Here is a 22007-nt window from a genome sequence, read left to right as displayed (position 1 = left end):
CCTGTTTCAAAACGGACACAAATCACAGTTTGGAGTGGGTGTTTCTAAGGTCGCAGAGAGCCAATGGTAAAATGCCCCATAACAATTATGAATGGTCACGCAACGTCCTGGAAAAGGGATTGCTTTCACCATGGGAATGCTGGTTCCACACCTCCCCTGCAACTGTCACTGTGCATCAGTGGTTCCCCCTCTGCCTCTCCTTCCACTAGGCTGTGCTACCCTACCCAGGGTGATAACTGTCCCCTCTGGCTGTTTGTGCCTTCCTACCCCTTCCGCTGCTCGGCTAGTCACATAACAAATAGCGTGCAGCCAGATTAAACATTTAGAGGTATTACACAGAGCAGTAGGAGAGCATAGTACCCATTGCTTTGAGTCAAGTCAAAAGGCAGCATGCTGCAGTAGAGTCACACAGACAGAGGGAGATAATGGAGAGCGATCTTGATGGTATTGTTGAGGAAGGATGCAGTAAGCAGACAGCTTCTGCAAATTATTGTCAACTTCCTCAGCAACCCTCAAATGAGCCAACCAATGAAATGATTCCATGTGAGTGTGGGTACACTCAGTAGTTTGGCATGTTTCAGAGTGTCAACACCTCTCCCTGACAGCAGAGTAAATTAGAAAAACAGATGTACAGACTGACAGGGGAAAGGATTTCTTTAATAGATTTTCTGACAGACATTCAGCATCACACACTGAAAAAGTTTAAGAAACAATTTCAAACTGTTAATTGTATAAGGCAAGCATGGAGGGATGGGTGGTGTGAGCAAGGTCTCATTTCAGTAACAAAACCACTTGGTAGTGTTCGACGGTTCATTCATCAAGTATCATACGCTTACAGATCCTCAAGGACTACAGTCCAAGCCTTTCATCGGAGGTCTGTGGAATAGGTTTCAAAAGTGCAAAAGAAAAGAAAAATCATGATTTTTTTGAAGTGTGTTTTTTTTGTGCCGGGGTCGTAATCACTAGGCACTAAAACAGGGAGGGACTATCCAAACGTGTCCAATAAAGGCAGAGTTTCCCAGGACCGAGTTTGGGAAACCCTGCAATAATGAACTCTTGTTTTTTTATTTTCCTTTAAATTGATTTGCTACCTTGTGCATTAATGAATACGACCCAGGTGTCTCCATCTCTCTCCAGAATCAAGTTATTTATTTCAGCAGTTTGTTGGCAGTGGCGGCCATAGAGGAGGACATTGAGGTCATGGTCACGGTGGGGATTGTGATGTCCTTGAAGATGGGCTGGGTGTTGCCGGCATAGGAAGGCTTGTTCTGGTTCAGCGTCTCAATGATCATCTGCTTCATTTCTCGGCTAGCGTCCCCTCTCACCGCTAGTAAGGCCACGATGTGCTCTTCCCTATGGGGACAGAGGACAGACACCTTTTTACTGAAGGACAATCAATTAAGCCTACAACGGTAAAATCAATGGACATCACATAATAATTTGAGTAGATAGCACATCGTACATAGCACACTATACATACACAAGTATGTGGACACCCCTTCAAATTAGTGGATTAGGCTATTTCAGCCACACCTGTTGCTGACAGGTGTATAAAATAGAGCACACAGCCATGCAATCTCTATAGACAAACATTGGCAGTAGAATGGCCTTACTGAAGAGCTCAGTGACTTTCAACATGGAACTGTCATAGGATGCCACCTTTCCAACAAGTCCGTTTGTCAAATTTCTGCCCTGCTAGAGATGCCCTGGTCAACTGTAAGTGCTGTTATTGTGAAGTGCAAATGTGTAGGAGCAACAACGGCTTAGCCGTGAAGTGGTAAGCCACACAGAATGGGACCGCCAAGTGCTGTATGAGCATAAAAATCATCAGTCCTCGGTTGCAACACTCACTACAGAGTTCCAAACTGCCTCTGGAAGCAATGTCAGCACAAGAACTGTTCGTCGGGAGCTTCATGAAATGGGTTTCTATGGTCAAGCAGCCGCACACAAGCCTAAGATCACCATGCGTGATGCCAAGCGTTAGCTGGAGTGTTGTAAAGCTCGCTGCCATTGGACTCTGGAGCCATGGAAACGCGTTCTCTGGAGTGTTGAATCATGCTTCTCCATCTGGTTGTCCGACGGACTAATCTGGGTTTGGCGGATGCCAGGAGAAGCTACCTGCCCCAATGCATAGTGCCAACTGTCAAGTTTGGTGGAGGAGGAATAATGGTCTAGGGCTATTTTTCATGGTTCGAGTTAGGCCCCTTAGTTCCAGTAAAAGGAAATCCTAAACGCTACAGCATACAATGATATTCTAGATGATTCTGTGCTTTCATCTTTGTGGCAACAGTTTGGGGAAGGCCCGTTCCTGTTTCAGCATGACAATGTGCACAAAGCAAGGTCCACACAGAAATGGTTCGTAGAGATCGGTGTGGAAGAACTTGACTGTACTGCACAGAGCCCTGACCTCCACCCCATTGAACACCTTTGGGATGAATTGGAACGCCGACTGCGAGCCAGGCCTTAATCACACAACATCAGCGCCCGACCACACTAATGCTCTTGTGGCTGAATGGAAGCAAGTCCCCGCAGAAATGTTCCAACATCAAGTGGAAAGCCTTCCCAGAAGAGTGGAGAGGCTGTTATAGCAGCAAAGGGGACACCAACTCCATATTAATGCCCATGATTTTGGAATGAGATGTTTGACGAGCAGGTGTCCACATATACTTTTGGTTATGTAGTGTCTTATACAGTACATCTGAAGTAACTTCTCCTACAGCCAAGGTTATTCTATTGAAAACCATGATATCCCACTAACATTCATTCTCTGTGTAGCCTATGTGTTAAGTGGCGTATGATCTGACCTGATGTCAGGGTATTTGGACACCAGCGTGGAGACCTCCAGGTACAGCAGGGTGGGGTCTGTGAGTTTAAACACCTCAGCTATAGCAGCGATGGCGTTGCACAGTCGATCAGTCTCCTCACCCTGGAGCAGAACAGAGACAGAACAAACAAACTGTAAGAGTCAGCAACAGTATCAGCGTATGGACTCATCAGAGAAAAGCAGTCTTCCTTACATCAAAAATCAATAATGAATCGTGACTAACTATTTGCTGAAAGACTAGATCAAGATGCATGTAGTTTCTACTGAGCATCTCCTTGGAAAAGAGAACACTCCTGTAACAGGAAATAAACACTCACAGCAGTGAGTTTCCTGAAGAGGAACTTGAACTGTTCAGCCTCTTTAATCATCCTGTCCGCTCCCTCCCTCCTCTCATCTGCGTTCTTGAAGGTGATTCGTTTCTGCATCACTGCCTTGATATACTCCACCACCACCCTGCGATGGGCCTCGCTGGTCATCTCCTAAACACATCACATACAACATACCCAGTCACACACACACAGGATGACCACTATCAATTTGTACAAAATGTGTGGAGTTCTCCAGATCAATCAATTGTCCAAGCCTTTCATTTGATATGATTATATCAATTGATTGATTTCTCCATGTACCGTATTGAAAGGCTTCTTGATCTTGGCGAAGTCGTTGAAGTAATCCTCGACGGTCACACAGATGGTGTCCACTGCATGGGTCCCCGTCAACCACTTCCGGGTCAGCAACTCACTGAGATGATGCTGTGGAGAGAAAAATCACCAATCAAATACAACAGAACCGTGTTCATGGCAACATTCTGTCAAATATTACACTAGAACAGTAACGAATGAGCTTAAAATATGTCCAAACACTTCGTCCTAACCTCCAAATCCAGGAAAACTTCATCCAGTAGAAACTGGCATCCATCTTTGGCCACATCGTTCAGGGTCCTCTCTATGGCAGCATCATTCTGGGTGGGCTCCGTAGATTTTAAGTATTTCTTCTTTAGACTGTTAATAGACTCCCTAGGAGCAGAGGTACGGTTAGATATACATTAGCAGCATTAGGTTAGAGAAGACATTCATATTTACAGGGAATTGTCAAATGGGAATCACTTGAATGTATGACAGTTGTTTATAATGGCGATCATGTATTGGACGTAGCACTGAGGGAGCTGCCGGTCTCTCAAGTGGTCCTCCTTGTAGGCGATCGCCTCTTCCCTGTATCTGAACAGCAATAGAAGACAATTGAGAGATGTCATATACATATTTTTTTTATTACCTTTATTTAACTAGGCAAGTCAGTTAAGAACAAATTCTTATTTTCAATGACGGCCTAGGAACAGTGGGTTAATTGCCTGTTCAGGGGCAGAACGACAGATTTGTACCTTGTCAGCTCGGGGATTTGAACTTGCAAACTTTCGGTGACGAGTCGAACGCTCTAACCACTATGCTACCCTGCCGCCCCATATTCTGTAACACACCTTTACTGCCATCAATGTAAACGGCTAATCACTACACAATTATTAACACAACATTATGAAATCCATGTTACCTGATGAGGAATGAATTCATCTGTTTTAAACAGAGCTTCAGGACCTCCTCTTTGAAGGTCTCGTCGATCTGGGCTGCCACTTGGAGATTCTGCTCAAACATCTGATGAGAGAAAAACAAACATGTCAGATGATGGTCCCCCATCCAATAGACTTACAGTACACACTAGTGACTCACTGTAATTCTCAGATCCTAATTGTATCACATACACATTGTCTAGTATAGTAAGACTACTGTAGTAGCAACTAGTACACTTAGTCCAGTGGGTTAAAGAGATTCTGGCTGATGCCAGGCTCGTGACTGGTTATACTTGGAAGACGATGGCGGGGAGGGTGGTCTGGTAGTATCCATCTTGATCCGCCTCTGGTTCTGTCTCTTTAAACCAGTCCTTCTTGTCTGTCTCCAGAGCCTTACGAAGCCAGCCAGTGATGTTAGACTGTGGAAGGGTGCGAGAGAGAGTCAGCCAGAGCCATGTTACCTGTCTTTAATAATTCATGAAACATTTCATTAGTGGCGGCTTCATCTTTGTTTACTGACGCAGAGAGAGAGAGTTGTATATCTGACAAGAGCCACCATAGAGTATGTCGCTGCTATCACAGAGTGTGTGTTGGCTGGACTCACAGTGAAGGTCTGGACGTATTTGCTGAGAAGCTCATCCACCACCTTCTGAGGCAGCAGAGGATCCATCAGGTGGATGTCATACTCTGTCACCAGATCTGGGTGACCCATCATCTCCACACTGGAACACAAACACAGTAGGGTGTGAGAACATGGCAACACAGCCCAACCTGTACTATACTGTCTGTGGGAATTAATATATTTAATGTATTTGAATGTAACAGACAGCTACAGAGACACACCATGGCATGCTTGCGCACCTGCACACACGACAATGCTTGAATCCATATTATACACACAGATACCAATAAACATAGGCTTCTCACAAGCAGTCGCACGTAAACACACACACACTCAGAAAATCATTGTGAATATAAGTGATCTATAATTCTACAGCCTCATCCAATCAGTGGTTGTGGTTTCCATGGTAGCTGATGTTTGTGTCAGAATTGGATATAAGGCTAGTTCTTTATGTTTTGAATTCATCTTTCTCCATTCAATCCTGTCGGTGCATGCAATGTGCAGTAGTATGTGCATTCATTGGATTATCCACAGCAATTTTGCTTAGATCGCATGCTATGCCCTCCCTCTCGTGCCAAGGGACTGTTTAGCTTTAAATATTGAGTTAATTACTCTTTGCAGAGCTTACAAGTCCTTCCCATATATGGAGAGTACAAAAGCATTTCCGTTCCAATGTTCTTCCTACATCAATTTAATGATTTTGAGAAACACTCCACACACAAATGGGGAGAGGTTAAAGGGATAGTTCACCCAAATTACATTGGTCTCCAAACCTTGTAAGCAGTCTATGGACAAGGCATGACAGCAATCCATGCTTTGGTTTTATTTCCCAGGAAATGTTTCCAAATGCTAATGTTTTAGCATTTGAGGCACAAATCCCATTTAAGTCATGGTACCGATATTAGCATTATTCATCTGAAAATATCTAATATTAAATGCGAAGCTCAGCAAAGTCACTAAAAGATTAATATATTGGTATCATGACTTTAATGGGATTTGTGCCACAAATGCTAAAACGTTAGTATTTGGAAATAGTGTCAGGGAAACTACACACCAAAGCAAGGATTTCTGTCATACCTTGTCAATAACTGCTTGCAGGGTAATTCAAATCCTGCATATTCCACTGAGCTATGATTGGACTGGTGCCCAGTTATCACAGATGCTACATGAGCCACAGAGAGAGCAGATCAGAGCCTGACCTGTATTCAAAAAGTGTCTCAAAGTAGGAGAGACGATCTAGGCTCAGGTCCTCCATATCCATAGCCTAATCGTATTCAATATTATCTAAAAGACAAAACTGATCCTATATCAGCCCTCCTACGTTGAGCCTCTTTTGTGAATACGGGATGAGAAAGGATACCTTTTGTATGTGTTGAGGACCCAGGTGAGGAGGGACACGATCTCGTTGGCCTCCAGGTCTTCTGCAGCCAGCTCCTGCACCCGCATGGACACGGCGTTGTGGTACAGCTTTAAAAACCTGTCAAAGGTGTTGTAGTGTGGCGGGAAGCACTGCACCATCAGATTCTTCACCACAATCAGGTCGTCCAGCACGTACTTCCTGGTGATCTCCAAGAGCCTCACCATCCACATCTTGTCTGCCTCTCGCGTCACCGACTGGCTGCCCTCGATGCGTGTGGTGACCGTGCCCTCCAGCACCTCAAACATCTTCTCTTTCCAGCTCTTGGGCCGACTTGGGGGGATAAAGCCCGTCTGCTTCTTGCGGTCCAGCATGCGCCGGTCAATCTTCTCCTCACGCTCAATAATGCGCACCACGGAAACCAGCATGGTGGGGTCACGGCGCACCGTGCCCATGGCGCGCTGCAGCACCATCCACAGCTGCTTGGCCAGGTCGTCAGACAGGCCCTGCACCGCGCCAAAGTAGTTGCGGATTAGGTTCATGTCGTGAGTGTTTTTGCTGTCCATTCGGTACTGCTCATACATGAGGTCGTCCCGCGAGCATTCCAGATCCATCAGTTTACGGTGGGCCTCTAGCAGCTCAGCCTGCTCAATCAGCACCTGGGTGTCTGCCACTATCTCAGGCACTGCACAGAAGGGGAATGGTATACAACAAGGTAGATAGTTATTGGCACCCTTGATAAAGATGAGCAAAAAAGACTGTATAAAAAAAATAATACAAGTACTGAGCTATATTGCATGCTCTAAAGAATGTGCTAATGATATTATACTAATACAATTGCTCGGAGAAGGAGATTAAGTTTAACAAATAATTAAAAACATCTAAAAAGATAGGGGTCAAAATGATTGGCTTCCGTTTTTAGTACTCCAGCACCCTCCCTCCGTGAAGATGACGACACAGCCTTTTTCTAAAATATTTTATGAGATTGGAGTGGTTCAAGTCCGGAGACAGATTTTGTGACAAATTAACAATTTCTTTGTGGATTTTGATCCGTGCCTGGGGTTGTCTTGCTGAAAGATCTACTTGCGGCCAAGTGTCAGCCTTCTGGCAGAGGCAACCAGGTTTTGGGCTAAAATGTCATGGTACATTTTATAGTTAATGATGCACCACCAAATGTTAACTGTAGGTATGAGGTACTTTTCTACGCCATACCCACCAATTGTGTGCAGGGCAAAATAGCTATATTTTCATGTCATCTGACCATAGCACTGCCTAGAGTTTGTAAAACAGCATTGGCACTTGGATTGAATCTGGTGCTATGGTCAGATGGAAAGGGCCTTGAAAGGGCCTTGAAAAACAGAAGCATATGCAGTAACATACCTCATACCTACAGTAAATTATGGTGGTGCATCTTCTTTGTTATTGGGCTATTTTGCTTCCACTGGTCCTGGGGTCAACGCCATCATGAACTTTACCAAGTACCAAACCTGGTTGCCTCTGCTAGGAGGCTGACACTTGGCCGCAACTAGATCTTCCAGCAAGACAATAACCCCGAGCACTAATCAAAATCCACAAAGAAATGGCCATCTCAGTCTCAGAACTTGAAACCCATTGAAAACCTGTGGTTTGAATTGAAGAGGGCAGTCCATAAGACCAGACAAAGGATATCAAGGATCTGGAAAGACTCTCTATGGAAGAATGGTCCTCCCAATGTGTTCAATGGGAGGATGCTAGAGTATTGAAAACACGGCTTCCAATAAATTTGGCCTCCATCTTTGAGATAGTTTTTTATTTACTTGTTAAACAAATGTTATTTCTATAAGCAACTATATTAGTATAAAATAATATAATTTTCCTTTTGTTTTTAGCATACAATCTAGCTCAGAATTTATATTCTTTATTTTATACAGTATTTTTTGCTCATCTTTATCACATTGCCAATAATTATGTACCTGACAGTATATTAATGCATTAATACTTTGTAACAGTACATTCTATGTACACAAATGCAAAGACAGACAACAATAACAGTTTTTCTTTGAGGCACATGTAGTAGTTGTGCAGCGTACCTGAGAAGATATTCTTTAAATTCTCGACAGCTGAGGCAAGCTGACTGTGCTGGACAACGGCGTCTTTCACATCTTTGAGGTTCTCAATCGTGTTAATACTCTGCCTCCAGTCCTTACTGACGTCTGCCAGGGAGTTCTGTATGTCCTTGACATCCCGCAGGGCATTATGGAGCTGACTGAGCCCTGTGCGGACCCCGTCCAACTGGGACTGGATGGCAGCCTGGGGAGAGGGAAAGAGACCAGGTAAGGTGTTTCAGGCCTGAGCCAAGTATTTACAATATATATAACGTTACAGCTCTCATGCAGACTAAATGTCTATGAACAATAGGGAAGTACAGAATGTATCTCATGTCTTCTTAGCGTCGTCATTTTCTACCTTCAGTCGGGCTTCTACTGAAGCTTTCTTGCGAGCCTCTCGCCGGCGGTACTGCTCTACTTTGTCCAACTGGTCCGAGCGCTGCAGCATCCCTGCCACCCTCTGCACCGCGGTGGCGACAGCCTCCCTGTTCGTCTCCTCCATGACAACAACGCCAAGCTGGGTCTGTCAAAGATCAAGATGCTCACGAAACTGAACGATACACGTTGTGATTACGACGATGTTGAAAGGCACTATATCAGGTCGATTGCGTTATTAAACCATTAATACTGACAGTGCCTGTGTGAGGTGAGTGCCCATTGCATTGGGTAACGTTAACGTTTAGCTGCCTTGGCTAATGCTACTTGCTGGCATAACGTTAGCTAGCTAGCTTGCTACTACTACTACTACTACTACTACTACTACTACTATATGGCAAGCAAACTCAAATGTCTCTCAAATGCATTTTACTGGAGTACAGTAGCTAGCTATATTGACTGGAAAAGACTAACCTTATAAGGACAAGCCTGACGCCCAAACCTAAGCTATAAACATTTGGTTAGAGTCAATTTTAAGTTTTTGCTAGACGGTTTAAGCGTCATCTGTGTGTTTAAAGTATCTCCCATATTGACTTACTAGAAAGCAGCCCATTGTTAATGGTAAGCTAGACAGCTAGCAGCCTAGGTTGGCGAGAGGAAGGACGCGCACACACAGCCCAATCAGCAAACACAACGCTAGCCCGTGTACAACACTAATTTGAAATGTAAAATGAACAAATCCAATATCTTACCAACTCTAATAATACGTTTGAATAGGTAAACTGTCGTTCAAATTATCTCATCTCAATTCCAACACTGCTTCTCCTGGTTCAGTTCCTGGTTGACCTTTCTCGTGCGCCGCCCCAGTAGCAGCTGACACAGCGCGCTTGAGAGCATCATAATGTGCGCGACTTTTGAAGAGTATGCAATTTCTCACAACTGTATTTTATGTTACCGTTGATTTCTATAAACAGAAGTCATTAGCTGCAACACAGTTTCTAAACCCAGAGGCATAACATCGCAAGACTTCCGGGAACGCTGGGAAACAGACCTGGTCAGGGTTTGGTATAAGAAGTCAATGAGATAAGTGAACAATTCTTCCTTAGTTGTTAATTTTTTCAAAATATGAATGCCCAATATAAATTCGAGACAATGTCTTAGGTAGTTGAACTTGTTATAACTACAAGCTCGTCAGAGTGAGAAACTGATACATTTTCATTTTCGTCCAAAACAACTTTATATCGAAGGAGTGGCTTTGATTTTACGGTCTGCATATGCGCAGTTTGGGCGAGACGAGCGTTATGACGTCATCCGCATAGCCATGACATCGCGTGATCAGGGATTTCTATTGGAGAAGCAGTTTTAGCCTATCTTCATACTGTAACGTCTTTGGCTAAAATGTGTAGGAACGTAACAATTTGGTTTTAATTCCCCAATTGTACTGAGCGCTAAATGTAGTGTTTATTAGAAAAATAAATCCTCATAAATATCATAGCTTTCTTTTTGTATGGAGATCTGTATCCAGCATTTTATTAATATTTTCAGTGTTCAAATAAATTTGATAATAATCTGCACTTGTTTTATGATTTTATTGTGCTAAATAACAAAACATGTTAGATGCCTATTGAATTCAATTGATATCTGAAACTTGTATGCCTGTAATCCTTTCTGTAAAATGTGCCTACAGTGCAACACGCAGGTTGTTCCATTTATTTATTGGTTTAATATATTACGATAAACCTTTTGTTTCTCTCCTGTTCAGTGTAAAGTACTTACAATAAATACACAATAAAAAGCATTACCAACAGTTGTTAAAAAAAAGCTTGGAATTACATTATTTACATTTGCATAATAGTTTTAAATAAAGACAAATGCAAGAGAAAGAGCTCTGAAAGCTTTCTTTAAAAAAACTAACGGCATAAAAGAATGCCGTAGAGACTGTTGCATGCAGCTATGGAATACATAATGGGACATGTCATAGTTTCAAATATTTTTTCCTTTTCAAAATATAATAACAAATTGACTTCATAAAACAGAGTTATACAGTTTCTAACATTTCTTTTGAATGTCTACAATTTTACAAACATTGACAGATAATGTTACATTGGACCAGAAACTTAAATTAACAGTATTTCTGTGTAATACATTTTTACATTATTATGCTCAGAGACCATCTTAGACATTAATGTTTGTAAATGGCTGTTAGGTGAAGCTTTGTTTAATTTACATTTGTAACACTGTTTTATAAGACAAAAATGACAAACTCACTGTTAAAATAATACATTAATTCAACCTGTCATGAATAAAAACAATGAAGATACAGTATCTCATTCATAAAGGTTCATGACTCAATGGACATTGAAGCATCAATCACATTATAAATCAATGCAAAGAAATTAGTAGGATTTTTATGTTCATCTGAATAATCAATCAAAAATAAACTACATTACATTTTTTATTTATAATCCTTTGTTTAACTAGGCAAGTCAGTTAAGAACAAATTCTTATTTACAATGACAGCCTACCCCGGCCAAACCCTCCCCTAACCCGGACGACGCTGTGCCAATTGTGCGCCGCCCTATGGAACTCTCAATCACAGCCGGTTGTGATACAGCCCGGGATCGAACCAGGGTCTGTAGTGATGCCTCTAGAACTGCGATGCAGTGCCATAGACCGCTGCGCAACTCAGGAGCCCCCAATTTAATTAATCAATGCATGTATTTTCTGTTCCATTTGCTGTAAAATGCATTGAATAGAAATACAGTTAATTTGACATGACGGGTGACATGGCTTGGTTTAAAAACGAGAAGTTATGAAATGTGTTAAAAAAAACAAATGTAGAACTCATGTGAATTGCAGTAGGTTCTGCATGTCATATTCATGTCATATAAAAACATCTCTCCATTGCTTCCATATCTTTCTGCTTTGTAACACTGTTGATTACCTGAGTTGAGTATAAACCCACCCTGCTATTTTAAGAATCAATACAATAAAGAAGCAAGGTGGAGCCCAGATGGTTTTTAAGATTGTCCCTTGAGCTCATTGCATGTAGATATATGGGTTTGGTTTGTATACAATAGCATTCATTGACGAGTTGGGAATCATATTTCTCTGCATGGGTATTTGGCTAATGTCATGGCCACTGTCAGACCATGGAGGTGAGTCCATGGGTTCCCTCTTTATAGCGTGGACCAGGTGATTCCTGAACTCGTAGTTCAGTTTGTTGTCTTGCTCCATGTAGCCATATACACTGATGTCCATACAGTTTTCTCCCTGACTGCTACACAGAGAGTCTGAGTGTGGTATCCTATGATCCTTCTGAGCCCTGTTCCCCGCTGTATATAAGTATTTATGGTGTCCATTGAGCATTGGGCTCATGTTGGTCTTGTTCTTTTGGCAGGTGGTGTATTGTTCATAGTAGTCAGCCTCTGACTTCACCTGTGGTTCTTCTGAGTAGCCCATGTAGCGCTTTTCGTTCCCCACCCAGGCTCTATTTTGGGGCATGCCGTAGATATTGCAACCGTTTTCTGAGTCAGAGTCCTGCTCTGTTTTTATGGCCGTCTCAGGCAACACCATGCCATTGTAACAGTCAAGATGGCCGCCCATGTACCTGTTGTCTGTCTTCATGCCATCTTCGCAGTAGCTCTCCACCTCAGGGCTGTGGAGGCCACCGTACAGCTTGTTCTGAGATGCATCCTGTCTGTTAGCGTGATATCCTGGAGACATCCTGTAGGATCTAGTCTTCCCCAGGTGATTGTACTTGCTTTGTCTGCCTGGTGTGTAGGTGCCGCTGGGGCCCTTTCGCATGGCGGACCCTGTGCGGATGTCCCATGGATGATCCATGCTCTGAGGTTTGGGCCCACCACTCATGGAGGATAGGCAGAAGTTCAGGGGCTCCTCCTGGGTGTAGTAGCTGTCGTTCTTGTACCTGGTGCCGTCTTTGGAGATGGGTGGCCATGGGGTGTAGTGGCAGGGTTCTCTGGTAGTGCTGCTGGACCAATTCAGAAACAGTAAGTCACTGCTGTCATATGAGCCTCTGGAGGAACAATGCCTCTTGTCACTGGGAACCGTGACAAAATGTATAAATGGTCATATATGCATTATATAATCTGCTAGTTGTGTACAGTATGAAGTACTAATTTGACCAAATTCAGCATACCCAGTGATTTGATTCTGAAATTGATGGTGTAATAAACATGTCTTGAATTGTAAATTGATAGTAAACAAAATGAAGTCCATGCCTGGCTCCTTTTATCAAGTTTAGTTAAAACATTATATAGACCAGCGTTTCCCAAACTTAGTCCTTGGTACCCCAAGGGGTGCACGTTTTGGGTTTCGCCCTAACACTACACAGCTGACTCAAATGATCAATGCTTGATGATTAGTTGATTAATTGAATCGGCTGTGTAGTGCTAGGGCAAAAACCAAAAGGTGCACCCGTTGGGGTCCCGAGGACCGAGTTTGGGAAACCCTGATATAGACACACATTATTTGAGGAAGAGTTCTCACTGCTCAGCTCTCCCCATGCACACCACTCCCACAGTGCTTACCTGTGCTTATCCAGTGTGGTGATGACGGGGCCCTTGTTCTTGCTCCTGGCCGTCATGTTCTTCATCTTCAGCTCTGTGATGGAGGGTATCATGAGGGGAACGGCCACACAGAACAGGGCCAGCTGGGGGGGCAGCAGTGCCCCGGACTCTGTCTTCTTCTTCTGGCCCTGCAGGAACTTCAAGCTGCCCTGGAACTGCATGCTCTGCCAAAACATCCATCAATCAATCAATCAAAGTTATCTATAAAACACTTTTTACATGAACAGATATCTTGAATGTGTCGGTGCTTTACAGTAACAGTAACCTTGCCTCGACACCCAAAGAGCAGGTGCACATACATAACTGAATATAACTCCCACAAAACAGAACCGACTTCATACTGTGTTGAGTACAATGGTAAATGATGATATATTCAGTTATGTAGTGCACCTGCTCTTTGGGGGTCGAGGCAAGGTTAGTGTTACTGTAAAGCACCGACACATTCAAGATATCTCCCACAAAACAGAACTGACTTTATACTGTGTTGAGCACAGTGGTAAATGACGATTGTAAGAGTTGATATTGTCAGATACTTGTGTGAGCCGCGATACTCACCAGAAAGCCTGAGGTGCTGTCCAATAAGCAGCGGACCCGGGCGATGAAACAGCGAGTCAGGAAAGAGGTGAGCTCTAGAGGAACACCGTCAGGCTCCAGTGCGTTAAAGAGACTGCTCATCACAAAGTCATCATCTACAGGACAGCCACAGCATTTCTGTTAGTACAACCTATGTAACAAATACAATCCATTATATTTGTTTTGGTCTTCTAACCACCAATATTACTGTGAGTGGTTTTAGGATAGTATTACAGAGTACAAATTAAATACAGTATCCTTTCTTTCTGTCTGTGTCTTGTATACAATAACTAATGTACTAACCCTTGTGTCCCTCTTCAAAATGGTAATACATGGAAACTAATCTAAATGACAAGTTGCATGTGAAGATGAGGGGCTTTCCTGCAGTGTTTATCGGCTCCACAGAGTGACAGAGGTAATTATCTACACACCAGTTACTGTGGCCGAGTGCTGGTCCAGGGATGCCCCCTGGGACCCGGTGTTCATGGCCCAGTGGAGCTGTCTTCTGAACTCCTGCCGCTCCTCCACATGTATATAATCAAATACATTCTGGTGCATCACATCCGTCTATGGGAGGGGATGAGAAGGGGGAGCAAGTCACCAAACAACCAATTAACCCCCACATTAGGACTGTCGATTGTGTTTGGCCAACACAGTGACCTCCCCACTTAACCTGTGTCACGGTCGAGTGAAGCAAGTCTATGGTTACACGCCATGGTGGTATCTGGACAGACACCGTAAGTGTCAGCCTGCCGTGAGCCCACTGAGAACTTAACGCTTCTGTTTTTCTGTTTCCCCCCACTGACCAGGAGGGAGCCTCCGGAGGGCCTTCTGTGACTGACGGAGTTCACTCAGCATTCCTCTCCACCAGTTAGATCTACACGGGAGATCTGGGTTCTGTACACGTTTTCCAGCTTTTTTTAAATCTTTTTTTTTGTAACAGAAAAGCTTACAACTGGAGAAAAAAAAAAACCTGAATGTATGAAGAGTTTAACGGTTGGATCATTACTGAGTGCATCCAGTAATATCAAACTGCTTTGTTTGACTGTTTGCCAGTCAAAGATCTATAAGTAGTAACTTAAATCAGTAAAACTGAGATAGTGAAAATGTTGAGTAATTACTAATGACTTCTCTACAATTTGTAACACGGATGGGTAATTGGTGACAACAGTTGAATCAGTGAGTCATGAGTTATGACTCTCTACAGTTTGTATTTATAACATGCAGTCTCTTCGGTCGGTGGGATAGTGGGAAGCCCTCCTCGCTGCCTTGTTTGTGCTTTGCGTGACACCAGAGCTGCTTACATGAGGACAGATGCAACGCTACCCTGATGAAATCCCAGCCCACACTCGTAACTCCTCTTGTTTTCTTTCATCTCCAGCTATACCCACTGTTCATAAAACGACAGACTCCCAACTAAAGTATTCAACCGTCCCAAATATATCTGCTTCTGTTGCACGCAATGCTTGCCTTCTGAAACGCCACTATTGTTGAACACACCATCTCAATTCCCATCAGAGAAGCGATCAACAGACTCTTTTGTCTCCTTTCCATGTTAAAACCCAAGGTTTAATGAGGCCCAATAGAAAGCTATTCACTCAAAAAGGACAGTTACAAATGTGTGAAGTAAACAAAGTAAGCTCTGTTTACTTACAACTCATATTATCATTAAAATCCTGTGAATTACACAACTGGCTATTTTCAACTATTGACATGGTTGGTCATCTGTTTTATACAACCATATTTAGATTTCTGTTTTGTTTAGTTTATGACTAAAAGGGCATGGTTTTGCATTAAAAACAATGTATACATTTTGTTGCGTTTTTTATTGTTGGTGGTTTTACTTTAAACCTGTTTAACAATGCTGTACAATTTTTCCTCAATGTAATTTTTTATTAAAGGCTTGTACAATGGTACTGTATTTCAACTAATTTACTTTAATTATTTATCTTTTCCCCTCAATAATTAGGACCATTTTGATGAGTAATAATACACAATTTGAGAATACAAAGTGTTGTGATTATAACATACCTGATGAAAGCCCAGGTAGTCAACAATGGAGGTGGAGACGTAGAATATCAACCCATCTGTGCCCACCACCAAGGCAAAACCAGGCAAGGACTAGGAGACAAGAGACATGGATACATCTTTATACACGGAAACAGCATAGGGTCGTTCCATTTGATGTTAATAACCTTTTGACCGCACCCCTTTTGATTTGAACAAAAATGTCTACACATATTTGCCCATGGTAGAAGTGATCAGAAAGTAACTTCTTTGACCTGAATTCCAAAACATTTAATAGATGGACGTAATCAAAGTTGATCCATTTTGCATACCCCACCCTACTATGAGACATCCCCGTCTTAATCACTGGAAAAAATAAACGGTTAAGTTTGATATCATTTAAAAGCTTACAAACAGGGTTGCCAAACCATTTTATAATTTCTTACAACAAAAAAAATCATAAATTATGCCATTATCTAAAAACATGTTTAAAAAAAAAAGAGGGTAGTCGATAAGCACAGATGAAGGATATCAAGGATCTGGAAAGATTATGTATGGAGGAATGGTCTAAGATCCCTCCCTACCAGTGTGTTCTCCAATCTCATAAAACATTTTCGAAAAAGGCTCAGGGCTCACCTCCTCGCAAGGTGAGGTATTGAAAGGTTTTGAAAAAAGGGGTGGCAATAATATTTTACACCTATTGTTGAAGAATGTATTTTATTACTAGATTGTATTGTTAAATAAAACTTTCTCTGAGCAATTGTATTGTAATTTTCAAATACTTTTTCCATTTATACAGTCTTTTTTGCATTTCTTTATCAAGGGTTACAATCATTTTGGACCTGAATGTGCTAAGAGCACAGGAGACCAACTTCAATTGCACTTGATTGATGAGTAATTCATAGGTAAATGCTTTTCATACAACATCTCTTTTTCTGATAATGAATGGACATTAGAACAAAACATTACATGTTTTCGTACCTCCTGATATGAAGAGTAAAACAGGGAGAAAAGTAGAGGACACGCCATGCAGGGTTCCTCATTAACTTCTCTGTGTTGGCTGGAGCTGTTGTGTTTGACATTTGCGTGACTCTGGCATGCTCCTTGCTAGGCCTTGTCACCTCTGGTCTAATTCGAGTAAGCCCAGGTCAGCTGGGTCCCCTTTTCCCACTCTCTGGTGTAATACTGACTTAACAGTGTCACGATCTTCATTGAGCAGCATCATGGTCGGTTGTTTGGTCTCACGCTACTGAGGGAGGGAGATTTTCTAGCCGTTTGTGGCGAGGGGAGGGCGTGGTTCTGGGATGGAGAAGGTGGGGTTTAGGGGACGCAATGTCCTGTTCCTACACCCATCCTCCCAGCAGCTCCGCTGTGCCACGATATCATCAATACATATTCTATACCTCAAATAATAAATGCGGCTAAATTCAACTTTGTGGATTTTTTTCATTCAAGCTTTTATTTGCCATTTTTGCACTCCTTAATTTTAAAGAAATAACACAATCATAGCATGGTAGACTGCTTTCGCCAAGACTGATGACCCAGTCATTGCCGTTTCCCTGCCCCATCAGTTCTCTCTCATCTCATCGCTTATCAGTGCTCTCTCATCTCATCGCTTATCAATGCTCTCTTGGGAGGACAAACCACAGCCTGACCCTTCTGCTCCACTCTTTCTCACCTCCAGTAAGAGGTCACTCTCTACCACGCTGATGCTGGTCCCCGGGGTTCCAATGGGCAGGCTCTCTTTCCTGGTATCCTGGTGGTTCAAAGGCGGCTTCATGATGTGCTTTCTGCATGGCTTCTCCTGGATGGCTGGATAAGAGGAAAAAGGACAAAACCTTCTCAGTGAGGGGACTAACAGGTTTATTAGATGTATGATGAGTAATCAGTCGATTAGGGTTCACAATAATAATACAAATTCTCACAGTTTGTCTCATACTATGCACACTAACATGAACTCATTACTCATTACATGCCACAACATGTCCTAGAGCGCTCTCTCTCTTTTTCTCACACACAGAGAGTGAGAGGGATAGAGAGAGAGACAAACGGTGTTGTACACCAACCTGGACTCACAGGTAGACGTTACATAGTAAATCTGGGACACTCAAATTAGTATATGTTACATATGGTATGTATTAATTTGTACATGTCATCTATTTCGTATGGTACGTTACGAACTGCAATTCATACAATATTACACAAATTAACAATAGGTATGATATGTTAAGAATTCCTTTTTGTTATGGCTAACGTTAGCTAGGTAGCTAGGTGGCTAACGTTAGCTAGACTAGGGGTTACGGTTAGAGTTAAGGTTAGGGTTATGAGTTAGGTTAAAAGGTTCATTAATGTTAGGATTAGGGGAAGGGTTAGCTAAAATGGAAAGTAGTTGCAAAGTATCTAAAAAGTAGTAAGTAGTTGCAAAGTTGCTGATGAACAAAAATGCTACATTTTCTGTGATGAGATTTGAACACGACACCTTTGGGTTGTTAGACGTTTGCGTTATACGCCCACCTTCCTTTTGCTTTTGCCTTAAATAACCTTCCGTCTAATGTAACTATACCAAACGTAACATATCATACTCATTGGAGTTTCTTGTATTTTTTATTTACTATGTTACATCTAGTCTATGAGACCAGCCTGTGTACACACACATGCTATGGTGATATGTTCCTAAAGGGCTCATATTTTCAGTTTATGAAGCATATCCATTTTTTTTTTTTTTTTACAGTATTTCCAATCTACCTTTTTCTTCAAGCTATTATTAAATTATTAAATTATGTGTCTGGAGAGAGGCAGTGTTTACACTCATCTCCCTGGGAACCACAGACGAAAGAGAGACAATACAGTACTAGGCTGCCCCTAATCCACTGCTTCCCTAGGCTGTGTTATCACCTGGTTGGCCAGGGAGGGAGAGCACAGAGCAGAAGGGACTGTGCCCGGTCCCTGATGTCTGACAGCCTTTGCGTGTTCACAGCACAAATTATATTCACCAGTGGCTTCCTGGCCACCCCCTACATGACTAAACAAGGAAATCCATGTCAGGATCACCAGAGGGAAGCAGGAATGGAGAAAGAGAGAGAGGGAGTAGGAGTTGGCTGGCTGAGGCGACACTGTCACGCAACTAAACCATCTGCCAATCTCCTCCATATCCCTAACAGTGGGCTGGCGTCTGTTCAATCCATTGCGTGCAGGATGGCAAGCTACATTAGCCTGTAAAGAATTTCATAATAACAGCTGTTACATATTGATGACTGCTGGCCAACACAGAATTCTCTCCCTGAACATTAGGCCCACAATGCAATTGAAACAATATACATAGTAGATGGCATAAATAATGCATACAGTACATCTGCATAGTATTACATACAAACATAGATTGTAAAGGTAATAACTATGACTGTGTGATATCCATGGCACTATTCCCAATAGAATTGTACAAAAATGATGTCCTTACGTTGATATACCTTATTGCACCTTCTTTACTGAATGCCATGACAACTGCATTGTTAACAGCATGGATAACATGGAAATGCAATCCATCAATTTAATTATTTCCACTTTTAGGAGTGAGTTCATGAAGAGACCCACAAACACACACGCAAGCACACACAGACATGAGCACACACACACGCACGGTGGCAGGCACACACAGACATGAGCACACACACACGCACGGTGGCAGGAACACACAATGAATGCATAGCTGTAGTAAAAGACCTCCGGGGGTGGTATGAAAAAAAAACTGAAACAGTAGTAAAAGCAATCAAGCTTTTGAAAATCGTGCCAACAACTCCTCTTGTGGTCACGCACTTCCAGCCATTCCCTACAGGTCAGAAACAGCCAGCAAATCCTTTTCTGGGGATTACTACTGACAACTTGGTATTTTTAATAGAAAGCACATCCAATATCACTCCCAATGTACTATATGTTGAGGCTCACACATACAACAAAGACGTCACAACTGCTGTAAGGGCTATTATGAAGGGAACGTACATGTTTACCCTACCTAAGATAATTATAACACGTACAGTACAAAGCATCTGAGCCTCAACTGGGAGAACCAGTGAAAACAAGATTTAAAAAAATGTAAGAGTATGTCCAGTTCGATTATAAGTGGTTGGACATTTCCACATTTAGACAAACTGGTTGACAGTTTGACCATAAGAACACAATAGGGAGAAGTGCCTTTGTTACAGTCAATGATACTGGTATGCCTCAGTCACAGCGGATCCAGTGAAATGTAAAAAAGCTTCCTTTAATTAACTTGCCCGAAAATAAACTAAATGAGTCCTGCTTGATCATCCTTAAGATGTTTCTACAAGTTGATTGGAGTCCACCTGGGGTAAATTCAATTGATTGGACATTATTTGTCACATTGATTGGTCATTTCCGGTCACAACTTGCAGACTTGTTCGTGTTGCTGTGCGTTTTGTTGCCAACCTTACTTTGCTACTTGACAACTTTACGGTTTTTACTTTTTAATTACCGTTTATATTTTTTGTTTTTCCTTCACTCAACTTTTTTTTCATTCAACTTTATCACTCCGGACGCTTTATCTGGACATGGTTCGTCAGGACCTCCAACAGCCGAAGCTAAGTAGTAACATTAACATGATTAGCCTTCTAATTGCAGTCGCTGTACTCATAATATACAGGAGAACGATCGCCTTACGGCGAGGATAGCTGTGCTGCAAGCCCAGCTTCAGACGCAATCGTTAGGCAAGGATAATTTCAGTGTAGGAAAGTATGAAACAGCGTCTGTGCCACCAGTAAGTACAGATAGTAACGTTAGTATAAATCCCCTCGCACGGTCCCCGCAGCCAGACAACTTTCTCATTGCTTCTGGAGGGAAATGCTGTAGGAATGCTCAACCGGTGTCGCTCGTTCAGCCGACAGAAACTTTCAACCGGTTTTCTCCATTAAGCAGCGAGTCGGAGTCTGAGGCCGAGCCTTCTCTGGTCTCTACTCCTCCCGTTACGGGGTCTGAGACGCCGAAGGCTCCCACCATTGGCTCTGACAAATTGAAAACCCTAGTCATTGGGTATTAGACTTAGTATTAGACTTAAAACGAATCATCCAGCGATCATACACTGTTTACCAGGAGGCAGGGCTACCGACGTTAAGGCTAATCTGAAGATGGTGCTGGCTAAAGCTAAAACTGGCGAGTGTAGAGAGTATAGAGATATTGTTATCCACGTCGGCACCAACGATGTTAGGATGAAACAGTCAGAGGTCACCAAGCGCAACATAGCTTCAGCGTGTAAATCAGCTAGAAAGATGTGTCAGCATCGAGTAATTGTCTCTGGCCCCCTCCCAGTTAGGGGGAGTGATGAGCTCTACAGCAGAATCTCACAACTCAATCATTGGTTGAAAACTGTTATCTCCCCCTCCCAAAAGATAATTGGCCCTCTTTCTGGGACTCACCCAAAAACAGGACCAAGCCTGGACTGCTGAGGAGTGACAGACTCCATCCTAGCTGGAGGGGTGCTCTCATCTTATCTACCAACCTAGACAGGGCTCTAACTCCTCTAGCTCCACAATGAAACAGGGTGCAGGCCAGGCAGCAGGCTGTTAGCCAGCCTGCCAGTTTAGTGGAGTCTGCCACTAGCACAGTCAGTGTAGTCAGCTCAGCTATCCCCATTGAGACCGTGTCTGTGCCTCGACCTAGGTTGGGCAAAACTAAACATGGCGGTGTTCGCCTTAGCAATCTCATTAAATCAAATCAAATGTATTTATATAGCCCTTCGTACATCAGCTGATATCTCAAAGTGCTGTACAGAAACCCAGCCTAAAACCCCAAACAGCAAGCAATGCATGTGTAGAAGCAAGTATTCATTAGAATAAAGACCTCCTCCATTCCTGCCATTATTGAAAGAGATCATAATACCTCCCTTAATTTTTTTACCTTTATTTAACTAGGTTAAGAACAAATTCTTATTTTCAATGACGACCTAGGAACAGTGGGTTAACTGCCTGTTCAGGGGCAGACCAACAGATTTGTACCCTGTCA

General features: G+C 42.7%; 2 protein-coding genes across 3 annotated transcripts in view; both read right to left on the bottom strand.

The window, feature by feature from the left end:
• Positions 1-636: 636 nt before the first annotated feature.
• Positions 637-10102, bottom strand: LOC139376107 (exocyst complex component 3-like). Of its 2 annotated transcripts, XM_071118297.1 has the most exons (13): positions 9579-10102; positions 8810-8974; positions 8434-8653; positions 6368-7049; positions 4990-5107; positions 4679-4804; positions 4370-4470; positions 3931-4041; positions 3699-3840; positions 3454-3576; positions 3142-3303; positions 2805-2926; positions 637-1353 (listed from the first exon to the last, which is right to left on the bottom strand). In XM_071118297.1, the coding sequence occupies exons 2-13, from the start codon at positions 8951-8953 to the stop codon at positions 1149-1151; spliced, it is 2256 nt and encodes a 751-aa protein (XP_070974398.1). In that variant the 5' UTR covers positions 8954-8974; positions 9579-10102; the 3' UTR covers positions 637-1148. The 2 variants fall into 2 exon arrangements, with proteins under 2 accessions (XP_070974398.1, XP_070974399.1); XM_071118298.1 differs by lacking the exons at positions 8434-8653; positions 8810-8974; positions 9579-10102 and adding an exon at positions 7756-7850.
• A 424-nt stretch (positions 10103-10526) lies between these two features.
• LOC139377348 (uncharacterized) overlaps positions 10527-22007 on the bottom strand; it is a 44224-nt gene continuing 32743 nt past the window's right edge. Inside the window, exons 3-8 of the mRNA XM_071120373.1 lie at positions 17674-17807; positions 16020-16109; positions 14420-14555; positions 13971-14104; positions 13377-13579; positions 10527-12814 (exon numbers count right to left, since the gene is read on the bottom strand). Of these exons, the coding sequence (XP_070976474.1) occupies positions 11866-12814; positions 13377-13579; positions 13971-14104; positions 14420-14555; positions 16020-16109; positions 17674-17807 (1646 nt within the window). The 3' untranslated portion in view covers positions 10527-11865. The remainder of the gene's footprint in view (positions 12815-13376; positions 13580-13970; positions 14105-14419; positions 14556-16019; positions 16110-17673; positions 17808-22007) is intronic.

The sequence above is a fragment of the Oncorhynchus clarkii genome, chromosome 20 (genome assembly GCF_045791955.1).
Source record: "Oncorhynchus clarkii lewisi isolate Uvic-CL-2024 chromosome 20, UVic_Ocla_1.0, whole genome shotgun sequence".
Classification (NCBI taxonomy): domain Eukaryota; kingdom Metazoa; phylum Chordata; class Actinopteri; order Salmoniformes; family Salmonidae; genus Oncorhynchus; species Oncorhynchus clarkii.
The sequence above is the reverse complement of the archived record's forward strand: the minus strand, read 5'-3'. Positions and strand labels throughout refer to the sequence as shown.